Source organism: Ictalurus punctatus, chromosome 15, assembly GCF_001660625.3.
Source record: "Ictalurus punctatus breed USDA103 chromosome 15, Coco_2.0, whole genome shotgun sequence".
NCBI lineage: Eukaryota > Metazoa > Chordata > Actinopteri > Siluriformes > Ictaluridae > Ictalurus > Ictalurus punctatus.
This window is the reverse complement of record NC_030430.2, coordinates 25,026,140-25,042,726: the sequence shown is the minus strand read 5'-3', so window position 1 is coordinate 25,042,726 and position 16,587 is coordinate 25,026,140. Positions and strand designations below refer to the sequence as shown.

Sequence of the window (16,587 nt, the reverse complement as noted above, 5' to 3'; positions counted from 1 at the left end):
GATAACATCTGTCCTCTTCACAACCACGTTTACTAAACTGGTGACGCTGCCCTGTGCACACACCTGTGCAGGGGATCTTCAGGTTCGGTATATACATACCTTTGGGCTAAGTCGATGGGCGTCTTTCTTTTCTTTGCCCATCTGTTATAGAAGTGGAAAAACAGCGGTAAACTGCTTTGTTGCTTAACATCATTTTTTTTTTTTTTTAAAAACCTGCAATCCCCAAATTTGAGTTGAGTGATTGTCAATTAATGTTTTTTTTTTTTTAACGATTGTGACACCAAAGTTAGTGATTCCAGGAAATCAGTTCATATTACTACTAAACCAAAGTGAGCACTACGTTCATTCATTGAACATAAAAGAAACATTTTTGAAAAAGAAAAGAGAGGGAAAAAAAAAAAAAAAAAAAAAAAAAAAAAAAAAAAAAGACTGATAATTAAGAATCGGTAAAAATAAATAGATGCTTAGATATTACACATAAAAAAACGAGAGACTAACATCATGAAACAATAATGAAAAGATAACTGGATGAAGAGTTTGTCTTACCCCTGTTCTGCCACAGGGGGTGCTGCCTCGCCTTAAAAAAAAAAAAAAAGGAAGACCCTGGATTACCTTGTGTTACGACACAGTTTAAGATAAACACAGACCCATCAACCCCAAACTGCAATAATGCACTGTCCTGCTGAAGAGGAATATTGTCTTAGAAAATAGAGTATGTGTAAACTGCACGCAAATTTTTTGGTGTCTACATCTTAAGTAAAATAAACTAGCACCAGTGAAATGGGGGTTGGAGGTTGGTGGGGCGCTTCCACGGGCTGTCACTTAATATTGAAGCATTCAAACAACTTACGGACCATCAATCACTCTAGATTCACATGTTGATTGGCTCAACTGATGTTTATATTGAAGGAAAGGAGGAGTGGACAGGTGTCAAAATACTTAGCTCCTACACATATTTGCTAAAGTTTGTCACGTTTATAAATATACCAGAGCATACATGTAAACTTTTTGCTAATGTGAAATTAGTATACATATATGAAAAATACAAAAAGACAGGGTGTTTACCAGTTCGCTGTTGTTCCTGTGCAGGCTGAGCTGTATTGACATATTAATAATATTTAATTAGTCTTGAGCATCTTAATAGATTTAAAAAAAAAAACCCAAAAACATTCTAATTGCTTTGGCCGATAACGACAACAACCTGCAATACTTTCCAACCACACTCATTGCCGGTCAAATTTATACTAGACTTTGCACAGTCGTTTAAAAAAGTAAAATACCTTGAAGACTTTGAGTATTTGCAGCAGGCACCGTGGTCTTTGCTGGCTCAGGCAAGCTTGTCTCAATAACTGTGGAAGGCTGTGGTTCGACAGCTGGAAGTAGTGGAGATGACCCTGCTGTAGGACCAGTGGGTGGTGCAGAGGTCACTGGTGGGACAGAAGCAGGAGGTGGAACAGATGGTGCAGACATACTAGTGACTGGTGGGGAACTGGAAGCAGAACTGGCAGGAGGTACCATGGCGGAGCTGGGAGTGATCACTGAAGGAGTTTGTGTAGGGGCGGAAGAGGAAACTGGTGGAGGAATCTGCATGGTCGCAGAAGACGAAACTGTAGGTACTAGTGCTGATGGCTGGTGTGAAGGTGCCGCAGATGAGACTGCTGTGGGTGGAGGAAGTGGATTACAAAGTGTTGTATTTGTAACCATTTGAGTTTGGGCTTGAGATGGTACAGTGTCTATAGGTTTTCCCGACTGGGTTGTAGTCTGCTGTTGCGTCTGATGGGTGTCACCACTGTGTGGGGTGGAAGTCTTGCTCAAAATATTTTGGATTGGACTGCTCTTGACAATAGTTGTTGCTGGTTGTGAGAGGGGACTCCTCCGAGCAACAGAAGTAGTCCCTGGGCTGGAACAGGCAGATGAAGATGCCAGAGATTGTTGAACAGATGGGGGAACACCAGGAGATGCACTAGGTTGTAAGGACAACGATTGTCCTAAAGGACTTATTTTTGAGCCCGGGGCGTCAGAAGTGCTCTCTTGTTGAGGAGTTTGGACTGCGTTTAGAGGGGATGCCTGACTTGCAGGCACCTGCACTTGGATTTGCCCAATCATGGCACGACCTGGCTGAGTTGTGGCTATGCTTACAACGGGGGAATTTGTTGCCATAGGGGCAGACAGAGTAGAAGCTGTACCAGAAACTGTAGCATGAGTGAACTGAATATTGGCAGATACTTGTATGGGCCCAACCATAGTGACAGGCTGAGGAACCACATTCGTGCTTGATGGTACAGAGACAGGTGGGACATGGAAAATGACAGGTCCTGTGATAAACTGTCGAGGACAATTCTGAGTAGGAGCAGACGGGTGCATTTCTGAAGGTCTTATGCTCTTAGTTGGTACTGCAAGCACAGTTGAGACAATAGCTGGAGGCACTGCGGATGCTGTGGTAGCAGCAGAACTAATGGGACTGGAGGTCACAAAAACTGTTATTTGATTTGGCTGAGTGGACCCTGATGATGTGGGTCTATGCAAGACTGTTTGGGACATGCTTGTAATAGTTTTAGTGCCAGGACTTGGACTAATGGAAGGGATAGTATTCGAAGCAGAGCTAGTAAACAAAGCTGAACTTGGGCTAACACTGGATAAACCAGAGGATGTCTGAAAACTTGAACTGCTAGTCTGGATCACATTTGGGCTAGCCATTGAACCAATCTTGGGTTTTTGTTCATGTTCACTAGTGGGCAAAGGTAGCCCACTATCACTGATCTGTGGGGTACTGGGGTTACGTTGGCTCTCTTGTTCCACCAAAGCTCGATCTCCACCCACTGGAGGAGTAGCCTTGGGTGACTTTGTGGACAAGGGGCCTGTGTTATCTAGTAACTGATTGAGGGATGTTGGGGCATCTCTAAAAGAAGCTGAAACAGCAGAACCATGTTCTTGCAATGGTGGATTCTGAGGTTGATGCATCTCCTGTGAATGTTGCTCAGGTGGCATATTAGGCTCTTGAATTTTTTGCTCCTGGGATGGCATGCGTTGATTTGCCATTCTAAGAGCAGACTGATCTCTTTCCACTTGTGAAGTTTGACGCAGGTCTAGCTGTGGTGTCTGCCCCTGGCTCTCTCTCATTGCATCAGAGTTACTAGGGAGTGCTTGCAGGGGGTTTAGATTTTGCTGGGAATCTAGAGTTCCTACTGATGATACAGATGCAGTGGGACTTGGGAGGACTGAAGAAGAAGAACTGGCCATTACAGTTTGGGAACCCATCATTTGTTGCTGCTGTGGTATGGAGGTTAGGGGGTTCTTAGTCCATTTTTGCCTTCCTGGGCTGGGAGTGGCTGCTTTTCTATTTGAGGCAGGACTAGATCTTCGACTGTTACTCGGACTTGCTCGTTTTGTTTGCCCTCCAACTGTCTGTTTCTCTTGCTTTGGACCTGTACTGTTAGCATTACTAGCTTGTGTAAAACCCTGTTGAACACCATTATTGCCACTAGTGTTATTGTTAAGAGATGCTAGACTTGGTGGAGCCTGTCCAATGGCTTTCAAAGTGGTAGGGTTTAGACCTTGTTGATCAAAACCTCGAGTCATGTTAGGTCGGGGTGGTAGAGGGATGTTAATCTTTGGGGGGAAAAGACCAGCAATCGATGCATTCAGTCTCTCAGGAGAGAGATTTATCTCTGAAGGCTCGGTGCTGGGTGGACGGTTAGTGGGGGTTACGGAATGGAGATATGGTCTAGGACTGGCACGGTTTGGCGTCTTAGGGCGGGAACTTTGGGAAGTCGAAGGAGCACTGGTAAAATGAAGATTGTGAGAGCCGGCCATCTGTGCTTGCTGGGGCTGATGCTGGGGACTGGCTCCTGGTTGCTGAGGGACCGATGAAGGCACAGACTTCAACAGATGAGAATTAGGACCTTGGTTGACATTTTGTTGACCGGCATTCCCAGCTTGAGATGACATTTCAATTGATGCCCTGTCCTGCAAGTTAGGGGTGCCTGATGCTTCCTCTGGTGCCATTCCTGGGGTTCCCTGCACAATGTCTGGATGGGGCATTCTTCTAGCTGCAGCAGTCAACTGCGAGTTTACCACAGGCTGCATGACTCTGGCTTTTTCTGGAGAGGGTTGGACACTGCCATGCACTTGTAAATTGATCGTTACAGGCATGTTCCCTTGTTGGGATACAGGCATTCTCTGTGCAGGATCACTGGGATTAACAAGAGTTCTTTGGGGATGGCCACTTTGTTGAAGCGGGAGTCGATTCTTCGATGCTTGTTCCTGCATTTTAAGCATCATCATCATGTGTTGTTGCTGCAAGTGCTGTGGTGCCTGCTGTAAGTGATGTGGATGGATTTGATGCTGTCCTTGTTGTGACCCTTGTGGTGTTCCAGGTTGACCTGAAATCTGCATATGCATCTGTTGCTTTTGCATTTGTTGCTGCTGCTGTATTTGCTGCTGCTGCTGCTGCTGCTGTTGTTGTTGTTGTTGTTCTTGCTGCTGCTGATGCATTTGTTGTTGTAACTGCTGCTGCTGCTGCATTTGCTGCATCTGCTGTTGCTGCTGAGCCATGAACGGCATTGGCATTTGCTGCAAAATTCTTTGATCTCCTGATTGTCCAGAAAAGCCTAAAATGGAAAGAAGGTATTATAACAGTTTAAATACCCAACTAGCAGCTTTCATGCAAACTCTTGGCAAGATCATCATAGACTATAGACATATTTCAAGTATGTATGCAGTCGTGGTTTAAAACAAAGAAGTCACAAATCATTTCATAGGAGATTAACCACTGGGACACCCGAGAGGACAACCTACATTTTCCCCTTGTTTGGCAGATACTTTTATACAGACTGATATAAAACCAAGAAAGGATGTACAACTGAGCAGCTAAAACTTAAGCGAATTGCTCAAGGGCCCAGCAGAGGCAGCTTTGCAATGCACAGATTTCAACATACAACCTTCTGATCATTAGCCCAGTGACTTAACTGTAAGAAAAATCTTGCCCACAATCCATTTCTTGCTGAAGGGAGCATTTTGAAATGTTCTTACCTGGCCGGTTAGCAAATTCAGGGAGCTTTGAGCTGGAAGAATCAGTGCCAGCTCCTTGATCACTACCTAGCCCTTGCAACTCTGCATCATCCAACCCTTGTGGAACTGAATCCAAACCCCTACATGAAAGAAAATTATTTTACATGCTCATTTTAAAGATCCCTCCATAACTAATCACAAAAAAAACAAACAAACAAACAAAAACACGTTACTATATACATATTTTTTTCCTTACCCAAGGCCTTCAACAGATTGCTGCCCCTCGCCTGCTTTGGGTTTCTTCTTACGAGGTGGTTTCTTCTTTTTTGGTTTGGCCTGGTTAACCCCAACCCCACCAGCTCCCTGTTTTCCACCCGGCCCAAACTGGCTGGCAGAAATGTCACTCTGAAGTAGGTTCACTAATAAGGGACTAGTCAGTGTCACATCCTTATTCACTGGAAATCCAGCTGTTTGTCCACCAATGGGCATCTGGCCAGCAAACTGAGGATTGAAAGGCATGCCATGACCAGGAAAATGTCCATTGCCCACCTGCATGTGTTGAGGACCTCCCATCATACCCTGTTGCTGCTGCATTTGCATGTCAGGAAGCATCTGTTGTTGGCTCATATCGCCAGTGCTTCCAGTGCCATCTCCTAGCTGATGTGGGTGTTGTTGGCCAGCCTGCTGCTGCTGAAGCTGTTGCTGCTGTAGCTGCTGCTGCTGAAGCTGCTGTTGCTGCTGCTGTTGCTGCTGCTGTTGCTGTAGCTGCTGCTGTTGTAGCTGTTGCATCATGTGTTGCTGTTTTTGCTGAAGCTGCTGCTGTTGGAGCTGTTGCTGGACCAAATGTCCTGGAAGTCGCATCTGAGGGCCATGCATCCCTAAGGGTTGGTTGGAGTTACCATTTACAGGGATCTGCTGGGATTGTTGTGCCATTTGCTGTTGAAGCTGTTGCTGCTGAAGCTGTTGCTGCTGTAATTGCTGTTGTTGTGGCTGTTGATGTTGCAGTTGCAGCTGTTGCTGCTGCTGCAACTGCTGTTGCTGTAATTGCTGCTGCTGTTGTTGTTGCAACTGAGCCATTTGCTGTTGTTGCTGCGCAGTCATTTGTTGTTGCGACTGAAACTGCACCATGTTGCCCTGCAAATTAGGTGATGGGCCTCGCATCATCTGACCTGGCATAACAGCTGGCTGACCTTTGGGCCCAAAACCCTGCTTGTTACCTTGCATTTGGTTGGCTACCATCTGTTCCATCATAGCATTTTGCTGTTGTGATGCTTGTTGCTGATGTTGGTGCTGTTGCTGTGGCGGTGGCTGCTGCTGCTGCTGTTGTTGTTGTTGCTGCTGCTGCTGTTGTTGTTGCTGCTGTTGTTGTTGCATCAATAATGCTTGGTGCCCCTGTCCACCACCAAGCTGGGCCTGGTTCTGCATCATCCCTTGTCCCTGTGGAGGCAATAATTGTTTAGGAGGGGTCATCCCTCGCTGTCCTTGATTCATGGGCCGAGACAGGACAGTCTGACTTCCTGCCTGGCCTTGCACCATTTGACCTTGAGAGGAGGCAACAGGCTGATTTTGAATCTGGGACTGCATGCCCATCATCTGGGTCTGTAGACCTGACTGAGGTTGTCCCATACCACCACTGGAGGTGGATGGAGGCTGAGGAGCCATTCCACCATGATGGCCAATTCCACCAGGTTGTAGTGAATTGGGTTGCATGTGGTTTGGTGTTGAGACTGAAGGTTGCGGACCTACAACAAATTTTATTTCAAACATTTTAAAACAATAAAACAATCAATTTGATCTACAAAATAAACAGTTCTCACAAAGATGGTACCTGCATGAGCCATGTTTTGCCCAGTTTGAAGCTGAAGGGTACCGCCTGTGGGGGTTCCTGCCACACTTGCGGTAACTTGTCCTTGCACAAAGTTCTGACTTACATTCGAGAAACCCATTGGCATTCGTTTTGGCATACCTGCGATCAAGATACATCTTTGAATTTAGTGTGTACTACAGATCTATAAGCACAAACTGAATAAGCTATGGTATACATGTTCACATACAACAACAGAAAGCATACCTCCCATTCCTCCTTGGGGAACCTGGCCATGCTGAGGCATTCCCATAAAGCCTGGCTGAACATTACCCTGCTGCCCTAATACAGCCCTGCCTGGGGATCCAACTCCCTGCGGGAACCCCTGGGGAGTTGTCGGACGTGGACCTAGCTGACCTTGACCTTGTCCAATCATAGGTGGGGTTCCAGGTGAACCCTGTTGAAATGGTGAAGATGAGGATCCAGGGGACTTGGCAGCAAGGCTGCTCTGTGAAGCAGACACAGGAGGCAAAGGAGGAGGCGCCCTTGGGCCAACAACGCCCACAACTCCTTGGGGACCTTTGGGCTGAGGGGCTGCAAACTGGTTTGCCCCTGCTGTTTGCTGCTGTGCCATGGCATTAAAAACCTGCCCAGCCTGCTGGCTGCCGAAGGGATACGGTGGTGGAGGATGGTTTGGTGTTTGCACAGATGCCAAAGAAGGAGGACGTGGTCCTATTTGACCTTGCGGAGAAGGTTTTCTCCAATTTGGAGGCATAGACCCCTGAGCAGGTGGGGGCTGGAGAACACCAGAAGGTAACTGGTTCCAACCAGGAGGGACCGGCATCTGGTTTGAAGGGTTGAATGGGCCACGAGCACCGCCTAAATGTGCTAACTGAGCCTGCTGTTGTTGATGCTGCTGCTGTTGTAGTTGCTGTAGGGTTGCCGGATTGAGCTGCCGGTTTGCTTGCATGCCCTGTATGTGATGTCCCTGTGGGCCCATAGGGGTGGGTGGACCATGTGGTGCCTGCGGGTGTTGGAGTTGTTGCTGCTGCTGCAAAGCAAGTCCAGACATCATGGGATCCATTGAATCTGAAGGAAAACAACACACAGTAATGAAGATATCTCAGCGACATATTTGCCACCAGGTGGAAAAATTCCTTTTTTTAAATCTCTCACCTGACTGTGTTGCTGGCCTTGGTACCCTCGGGTGCATCTGTCCACTACTGCCAGGAACCATACCCTGTGAAGCCATGCCAGGACCAGAGGGCACCATTGAGGGATTGTTCATCCGCATTCCAGCTAAAAATTGTTTATAAATATTATTATTATTATTATTATTATTAGAGTATCAGTCATTTAAATACTGACCTGTTAATTCAAACAGCAAAAACAGTATTAATCATTCAGCACATTTACAACAGTTAATACACCTTACTACTGTATGCCAGGAGCATACATTTAACAACACATATTTAAGAAAAATTACAACTAAAATTAGCTGCCACACTCAGTTAGCTGATTTTTTATTTATTTTTTTGCTTTATTTCTTTATAAACTTGATAACTTCCCCCTGCACGGCACATGAAAACCGTTCATCATACACACAAGATGGTTCCGTGTTGCCATTTTGGGAAAACCCAACCAGGTGATGTGGGTGGTGTGGTCACCAGACATTTGCACCCCCAGGCCCAATCCAGGCAGGATACAGGTCTTTATATACTTTATATACACTACCAATCAAAAGTTTAGTTTTTAACACACATACTGTTTATTTTTCCCCACATTTTAGAATAATAACAATAAAGTCATCAAAACTCTGGAGTAACACAAATAAAACTATGGGAATTATGTTGTGATGAAAAATCCTAAACAAATCAAAATAATTTAATATTTTAACACTTATCAGGTTGATATTCTCTTCCTGACGCACCCAACTGGGCGCTAATGGCTATGCAAACATCAGGTATCACCGCTTTTGGCGGATCATAAAGGCGATAGATCCTTCTATCTGACAGACTTGGATAATGCCTCCTTTTTTTTTTACATTTTTATTTATAATACTCATCTCGTCCCTATCATGTAACAATCGTAGCAACGGATTGACCCATTTATTACTGACAGGCAAAGGTAACTCAGATCCCTCTCAGTTAACCCCGTTCGACGAAGACTGGCCCCTGAGGGCTCATACAAAAGGCCTCTATTTGAAAAGATCAACGAGAGATGTACTATCTCCTTCTCCGTCTCTCTCCATCTTTTTATGGCCTCGATGTTACTTACAGACCCATATTTCTCAACCTTAAGGTTCCATGTCTCCGTCATACGGCGTACAGTCACCACCGAAACATCCAATACCGTCATCAACTTTAGAGGTTCCTCCATCACCAGGTCAGGCTTGATGTATGAGTGTGCAGTTGCAATCACGGGCTCTGTCCATATACTCCGCTTGACCTTCCTAAGCATTTTCTCCGCCAACCGCATCACTCTGTTACGGCGGGCACAGCAGGCCTGGTGCATGACCTCACATACTTGGAGAACATGATTTAATGTCTCCCGCATAGCACAGGCGCCCCGGCATGTAATATCATCTGCCTTGTCAGGTCAACCGCGAGACCCTCGTGCCTTCGTGGACAGAACTCCGCCTCTCAGCTGGATTCGCCTAAGATGTAAACGGGGGAAGACTCTCATTGGTTTCTGTAGCCAGAGGTGGCTTGCCTTGTCCATCTTACCAACCGTAAGCTCTCTGCCATCGACAGCATCATGTAACTGTGAAGCCCACGCATGTTGGGCTTCATCCCTTGTTGTTATAACCATTCCAGCCACCCTGCAAGGGATGTTTATAATTCGCTCGATTTTCTTAAATGATTTCTGGTTGACAACGGACACGCAATATATGCTCTTGCTTGTTAAAAGCTTCTGGAATCTTGATTTCTGGGTTAGAGGGACTGATGAGCTAATGCAGGGAATCCCCAGACCACCATCTTGCACCCTGGCATGTAAATACGCCACCGGGGTGTCATTTGGTAGCCTCAGCCATCTCCGGACACTAGATCTTATTAAAGTGTCCATTCTCTTCATTGTGTTTCTATGTGCGTACCCCACATAGAAGCAGATGCCCTTTTTGCCTAGAATTTCCAGAAATGTATTCTTGCCATTTTCTCACCCGATTTCTTGAGGAATTTCCCTGAGATACTTTTAAAACAGTATTAAAGGAGTTCCCACCAACTGTGGACACTTACTGGCTCCTTTTTGGAATATTTTGCACCGAGTCGTCCGTTAAAATTTATTTATTTATTTTTAAAAACCAAAACGTTTTCTAATGAAAGAAATGAATACGTCGGCACTAGGGATGCACCAAAATGAAAATTCTTGGCCGAAGCCGAATATAATGAAAAACTTGGCCAAAAGCGAACATGTTTTTTCCATTTTTTTCACCATCGCATAAATTAAATAGTCAAAATGTGCTTTTTACTATTTTGTCTTGCTTTCCAAGGAAAAAAATCAATTACAAAACTACAATTTCAAAATATTTATTTAACACTGAACATTTTTTTTTTCATTCCAGCAGGCACAGGCTACCAAGAAGGCACAATATAACTTTAAATAAATAAATGAGTAAAAATATTTTGATGTGGTCATCTTTGATCCCCCCTTGAATAGATTATGTTAGGCCTATAACTGACTGCTGAAAGAATGGAACACTCTGTAGCCTACAATAAAAAAGTGCATTGACAAGAGTGCAGAAAATGGTTCTATTCGGTTCTATATGGCTGATTATATTGGGGATATATACTGCTCACTTCCCTGTACACCTCGCGGAGTATTAGAGTAGATATAGTATAGTTAGATACGTTGTTAATGTTATGTTCCTTGATAGATTTAGTTAGTTTAAACTATAGATTAGTTCATTTAGTCCCCACTGGTTTTTCTGCTCACAGTCCATAGTACCAGTTCATGTATCTTGTTTTGTGTTGTGACCCTGTTTTCTGTGACCGCGACTCTTGATTCCTGCTTTGCCCCGTTTATGCCTGTTTGCCGATCGCCCGAAACCTTTGCCTGTCTTGAATACGTTTTTTGGATTATGATTTGGATTTGTCTGCCTGCCCTTAAATAAATACGTCTTTACCTGCTTCCGTACTCTACTCCCTTATGTCTCGCGATGTGACAGAATACTCCGGAACAGAAACAAAAAAGTAAACATCCGAAAAACATGTAGCTTGTGCATGTAGCTCGTGCATGCGTGCGCCCCCTCAGTGAGGTCGTGACATCCGCGCATCTCACTCTGGTTGCTAGGCTATTTGGTCACATCATCAAACACGTCATTGTCCGGTCAAATTTATTCGGCCGAACACCGAAAATGCTTTTTTTGCCATTTTCGGCCAAATAATTTCAGTTGCCGAACATTCGGTGCATCCCTAGTCGGCACGATTACATTTCTGTCTACAACACCGAGTTCAAACATTTAATCACACACCTTCAGATCAAAAGGTTTTTAAGATCATGAGAAACATTTCAGTCGAGTGTCTACAAACTTTTGACCGGTAGTGTATTTATAACCATTATAACAATCACTCTCGGTGAATTTGGAGAAGATTAGGTGTTGCATCAGCTGTGCTGTGGATAGATTACAATGGACGTGGGGAAAGAGGGTTAAAAAAAAAACAAAAAAACAAAACAAAACAAAACAAAAAAACCCTTACCAATCAAAGCTAGTATAAACAAACTAACTAAGCTAGCTTGCGCTTCTAGATTAAACTTATTTTTATACGCTATGCAAATGCAATGAAGATTGGTGTAACTCTGGTGATGACGATGAGGGTGTTTGCGTCTGTTGTGGGGAAGTTTCGAGGCAGAAAATCAACAGAATTAGAACTGCCTGCGCTTTATGCAGCGACAGTTAAAGCGGGACATCGCATACCGAAAATAGACACCGAAAATCATTTTTGGTTATGTTGCAATATGGACAATCACTTTCAATTCGACACGTCATAAATCTCTTCATATCACTCCGGTACAAGACTCAATTATCACCAGCACTTTGTCTCATGTTATTTTCCCCCCTGTTTGATTGGTGAGGAGGTAAAAACCGCTTAATGAGACTCAGAACTGATTAATAAATTTAAGAATCCCATCTTGAGGCTGCTTTTCTGTAAAATATACATGTGTGACATGCAAGCACTGTACGATGTGCAGCCTTAAAATTTAAACCAGGATATCTGCACTTCACATTTAATACCATACTCAAGACATTTCCAAAAAACTTTTAAGACCTGCACATCGCTTCAATCATGCTACACGATACATCAGTTATAATGGATTGTATTCTTGCAGAAACGTCCATTTCTGGGTTTAAGTAAACTATAGCAGGGTAAACGTCTATAGAGGATATAGGAGACCAGAGCAAATATCCTTTTTGTATTACCATTTACACCAACAGTGAAAGAAGAATAAAATCCAGTATTTCCTTCCCATGACTTTGCAAGAGAGGGGGATGGAGATTATATATATATATATATATATATATATATACATATACACACACACACACACACACACACACATACATACATATATATATATATATATATATATATATATATATATATATATATATATATATATATATATATATATATATATATATATACACACACACACACACACACACACATACATATAAGAGCTGCAACAACTAATCGATAATAATCGATGATGAAAATCGTTGTGATGAATCTCATTATGGATTAGTTGGTCTGCATGAGGCACGCAGGAGATTTACTCATTACGTTACTTCTCTTCCGAAAACACGCTTCGGAAAGTAAATACTAAAGTTGTGTCCCAAATGAAGTACTGTAAACTTACTCTATGCACTGTATACTCTACCGTCTAGTCTGTAGATTTTAGGAAGGTAATATCGTCTCAAATATAACACTAGCGTTTATTTTTAACTAACCGGAACTATAGGCCGCTTCTAGGCGACGGCGCATGACATCATACGCACCCTAACATTAGCAGACACCCAGAGTCACCGACAAAGACTCTCTTCAGTTAACTTTGTCAGCGTTACCTTTTATTCCCAACATGACCTCAGTCACCATCGGACAGAGGCGAAATCGTCACGTGACTGAGGAAGAAATCCTCTAAGGCAGGGAGCATTTTTGTTATTAAACACCGCGGAGATCAGACAGTGCTGCACGAGCACAAAGTTATGTTTATATCCAAAATGCTCCACTGTGTGTAAGGGGCAGGGGAAACTGGTGCGAGTTGCACAAAAGGTTTAGTTTAACTCAAGGTTGTCATTATTTGCACGCATGCAATGTAAATTCTGTTGTTTATTACAACGGAAGGGATGTGTTAGTAACGAGGCCGCGTTGCTGATCACGCACAGCGTAGACGCGCTGATACAGAGACGGCGCGCGGGTAAGATCTGTAATGTCTAATTAAAACACTATGATCAAAAGTAAACACAAGTAAAATAATATTCCTGAAGGCAGCGAGTAACAGAACCCACAAGGTGCAGTGAAAGTGAGTTTTTATTATTCATTTAGGACTGCAGTTTAATTCGGTGCGTCCATAAAAAAATAATGCATAATGCATGTCTGTGTCGGCTCAGTTGCATTTTTGAGACTGTTGAAATGTGAATTTAAGACATTTTAATGCTAATTAAGCCTTTTTTTCTTTTTTTTTTTTTTTACATTAATGAATTTAAGACTTTTTAAGGGCCGGCGGAAACCCCTGTCAAAACTTTCATTTTAAAAAGCCAGAGCATACTTTATGGATGTTTTTACAGCCGAAACAATCCCAGCCACTTTAAAACATTCTGATAAAGGCATGACTTAGACGACAGTAATGGTAAACAGTACTGGAAAAGACCTTTCTACTTGGAAGCTTTATGTAATTACCAGGGCCTTGTTGCATAGGAAACCCAACATCCATCCTCATCTGACCCGGTGCCCCGATAGGTCCGTTCACTCGGACTTCCTGCCCTCGGTTTTGCCCACCTGCAACATTGATGGGTCCTTCACCTGTAAACGCATGTAACAAAAAAGTAATAAATAATCAGGCTAAGGAATAACTTACAAGTGTACGATATGAAGGAGTGTATTATAATAGATAACAGTCTGGTCAGATTTTAGCAACAAAACACGGAACAGTCCAAAAAAAAATAAATCCCACCTTCTATTTGCACTGATAGGATCCCCAGGTCCCGGAGCTGCTGCTGGTTGTTTTGAGCGAGGAGGCGGAGGCGTTCGGCAGCTTCTCTGGGGATATTAAACGTGACTCGCACGCTGTTCCAGGGCTCCACGCGCTGGGGCGCCAGCCTCTCAGGACCTTCACCGAATATACAAAGCGGTATGAATGAAGCACGTAGTGTGGAAAAACAGGAAATACACATACGCGTTTAATAAACAAACGTACACACAAACATACAGTCTAAAATTCACGTATTACTGCTCATACGTAATCAAAAACGGCGGTATCGGCAAACAACGTGCACTCACCCAACGAGAGCACCTGGGGCATCCCATTCAAGACGGTGTCGAGCTTCCGCTGAAAGTCTTCGTCGTCGAGGTTTCCCTTGAAAGCGACGAAGATAGTGGCGTGATCCTTGAGGAGGCCACCGTTTCCATGATTACAGCACACGTCATCTCCGTCCTCCAAACCGGAGTCGTCCTCTGTGCTCGGAGCGCCCCCGGGAGATCCTCTACACCAGGTGATCTCAGGTGGGCCGGGAAGCTGCGCCATGGCCCTTTTTTTTAATTAAAAAAAAAAAGGAAGTCGGGAGGTCTCTCGGGTCTTCGCTGTGATTGGAATGAGGAAAAACAAGGCTATTTTTGATGATGTACAGGCTTTTTGTGTGTGTGTGTGACGCAAGAAGACTTTCAGCAAGGAACCTCTGCACAAGAAACACGCCTCCATCAAGCCTGTTGTAATAAAAACACTGTTTTCACTGATTATTCTCCTGTAACAGCATGCTCCAAAGTGTTCTACAGCACAGAAATTTGTCAACGATGACAATGATTCATTTGTTAAGGAACGCATCATACTGCTTATAGTCGCGTTGAACGTCGTATGCCCCCCCCCCCTCTCTCCATAAATACAACAAACAAACAAAATAACACAGCTCATCCGTCACATCAACAAGAAATCCCAAGAAACTTAACCTCTTCTGTCTTGAAGATGTGGGAAAACTTCGTTACGGCTTCACCTCTGACACTGGAGACTCCTTCCGTAAACGTTAAACGGACATTTCCGCCAAAAGAAAACTTCACCATATCCACATTCGTCAACAGCATGCTGTTACAGAAAACTAATCAACGCCTTCTGACCAATCACATCCCAAAACACGGTACATTAGACTGAATTATATTACATTTGCACTAGAATGTTCAGGCTTTGTGATGCACTTTCTTTATGCTGCAAATCAATAACATAAATTTACGATAAGTGTCTATTTTATTAGTGTTTATTATAAGTGTGTTAGATTGTGCATCACTGTAGACTTATAATAAACAGACACAACGGCAGGAAAAAAATTAGAAATTAACTTGTTAGAATGTTTGATATCCAACTAATTAATATTAATATGTATCCCATATCCAATCTGTGCATGTAAAGCTTTTTTTAAATTATTTTTTTTAAATTTGTATTTCTTTTAAATCGACACTTTAAATGCATTGGTAGTAAATAAGCGAAATGATCTGCGCCTGTGTGTATTTTGTTTGTTGTTTGTTTGTTTGTTTGTTTTAGACTTATGCATGTCTAAATCGATTAAATCCTGCTCGCATTCAGACAAAACTATTCAGCTATTTCGTGCAAATTGAACATTAAAACATAGCGACGTATTTCAAAGGAAATAATTAAAGTTTAATCATGCTAGCTCGCTATCTAAACAACAAGTAGCACCCACGGCTAGCTAATTGAGCTACGCTTGTTTAAGCTAGCCGGCTAAAATGAGTATCCAGACAATTTTAGTCCTTCTAGTCATTTCCTACAGCGTTCAAACAATCCTGAAAAGATCAAATATAATAATAATAATAACGCGTTTACCTTATCAGTCCATTTGGGTGGTGGTGTGTGGGGTAAAAAATCCAAAGAGGAATTTAGTTAGCTAGCTAAGGTGTATGCTAACTAGCCGAACGCTAACAGCAGAGCAGCTCACATAAATCTCATAATCCTCAGCGAAGTGGTTTTTTTTTTTTTTTTTTTTTTTTTTTTTTTTTTTTTTACTTTGGCGTCTTCATCTAACAGTATTCACAAACAGTACGTACGCCATCTTCGGAAGCGTTCGGCATTAACCGCTAATGGACATTACGCTAATGGCGTCGCGCTTTGAGTTGGCAACTGCTGGCGGTACTGACGTCATATCAGTGTCGGAAATGAGTTCTGTTCATTTCTGTCGGAGGCTTTTGCATCCATTCATCTTTAACGTTTTTCTGTCGGTTTAGGTTTTCACGTATAAACTCCAGATGATATACTACCGCCATTACGCGTGGTAGTCGAAAATTTACAAACGATTCACACAAACAATTTCGACGCCGATTCCAGTGCAAACACTAACAACTACATATCCCAGAAACCACTGCGCGTCAGCGCTTAGTGTTAGCGTTAGCTCTTTAGTGTCGCTATAAAATACTTCATCGGGGGTTTCTGGGTGTGTTTTTATTTGTGGATTTCTATTTTTTTTTTTAAATTTCCTTTACGAGGAAGAAGTTAAATATTTGTTAAAAGTAAACAAATAGAAGTCGTTGTTTGCTAATGTAGGTTTATGCAGA

The 16,587-nt window shown here is 43.1% G+C and overlaps 1 protein-coding gene across 3 annotated transcripts in view; it reads right to left on the bottom strand.

Moving 5' to 3' along the window:
• The window catches only part of ncoa6 (nuclear receptor coactivator 6), a 17,511-nt gene extending 1,237 nt beyond the window's left edge, over positions 1 to 16,274 (bottom strand). The window contains exons 1-13 of one of the 3 annotated variants that reach the window (XM_053686509.1): positions 15,863 to 16,274; positions 14,314 to 14,613; positions 13,988 to 14,143; positions 13,714 to 13,836; positions 7,991 to 8,113; positions 7,082 to 7,903; positions 6,839 to 6,976; positions 5,267 to 6,752; positions 5,032 to 5,150; positions 1,281 to 4,610; positions 1,066 to 1,095; positions 547 to 577; positions 100 to 141 (exon numbers count right to left, since the gene is read on the bottom strand). In XM_053686509.1, the coding sequence (XP_053542484.1) occupies positions 100 to 141; positions 547 to 577; positions 1,066 to 1,095; positions 1,281 to 4,610; positions 5,032 to 5,150; positions 5,267 to 6,752; positions 6,839 to 6,976; positions 7,082 to 7,903; positions 7,991 to 8,113; positions 13,714 to 13,836; positions 13,988 to 14,143; positions 14,314 to 14,557 (6,644 nt within the window). In that variant the 5' untranslated portion in view covers positions 14,558 to 14,613; positions 15,863 to 16,274. The remainder of the gene's footprint in view (positions 1 to 99; positions 142 to 546; positions 578 to 1,065; positions 1,096 to 1,280; positions 4,611 to 5,031; positions 5,151 to 5,266; positions 6,753 to 6,838; positions 6,977 to 7,081; positions 7,904 to 7,990; positions 8,114 to 13,713; positions 13,837 to 13,987; positions 14,144 to 14,313; positions 14,614 to 15,862) is intronic. The other 2 variants (XM_053686510.1, XM_053686511.1) reach the window with 2 other exon arrangements.
• Positions 16,275 to 16,587: the final 313 nt, after the last annotated feature.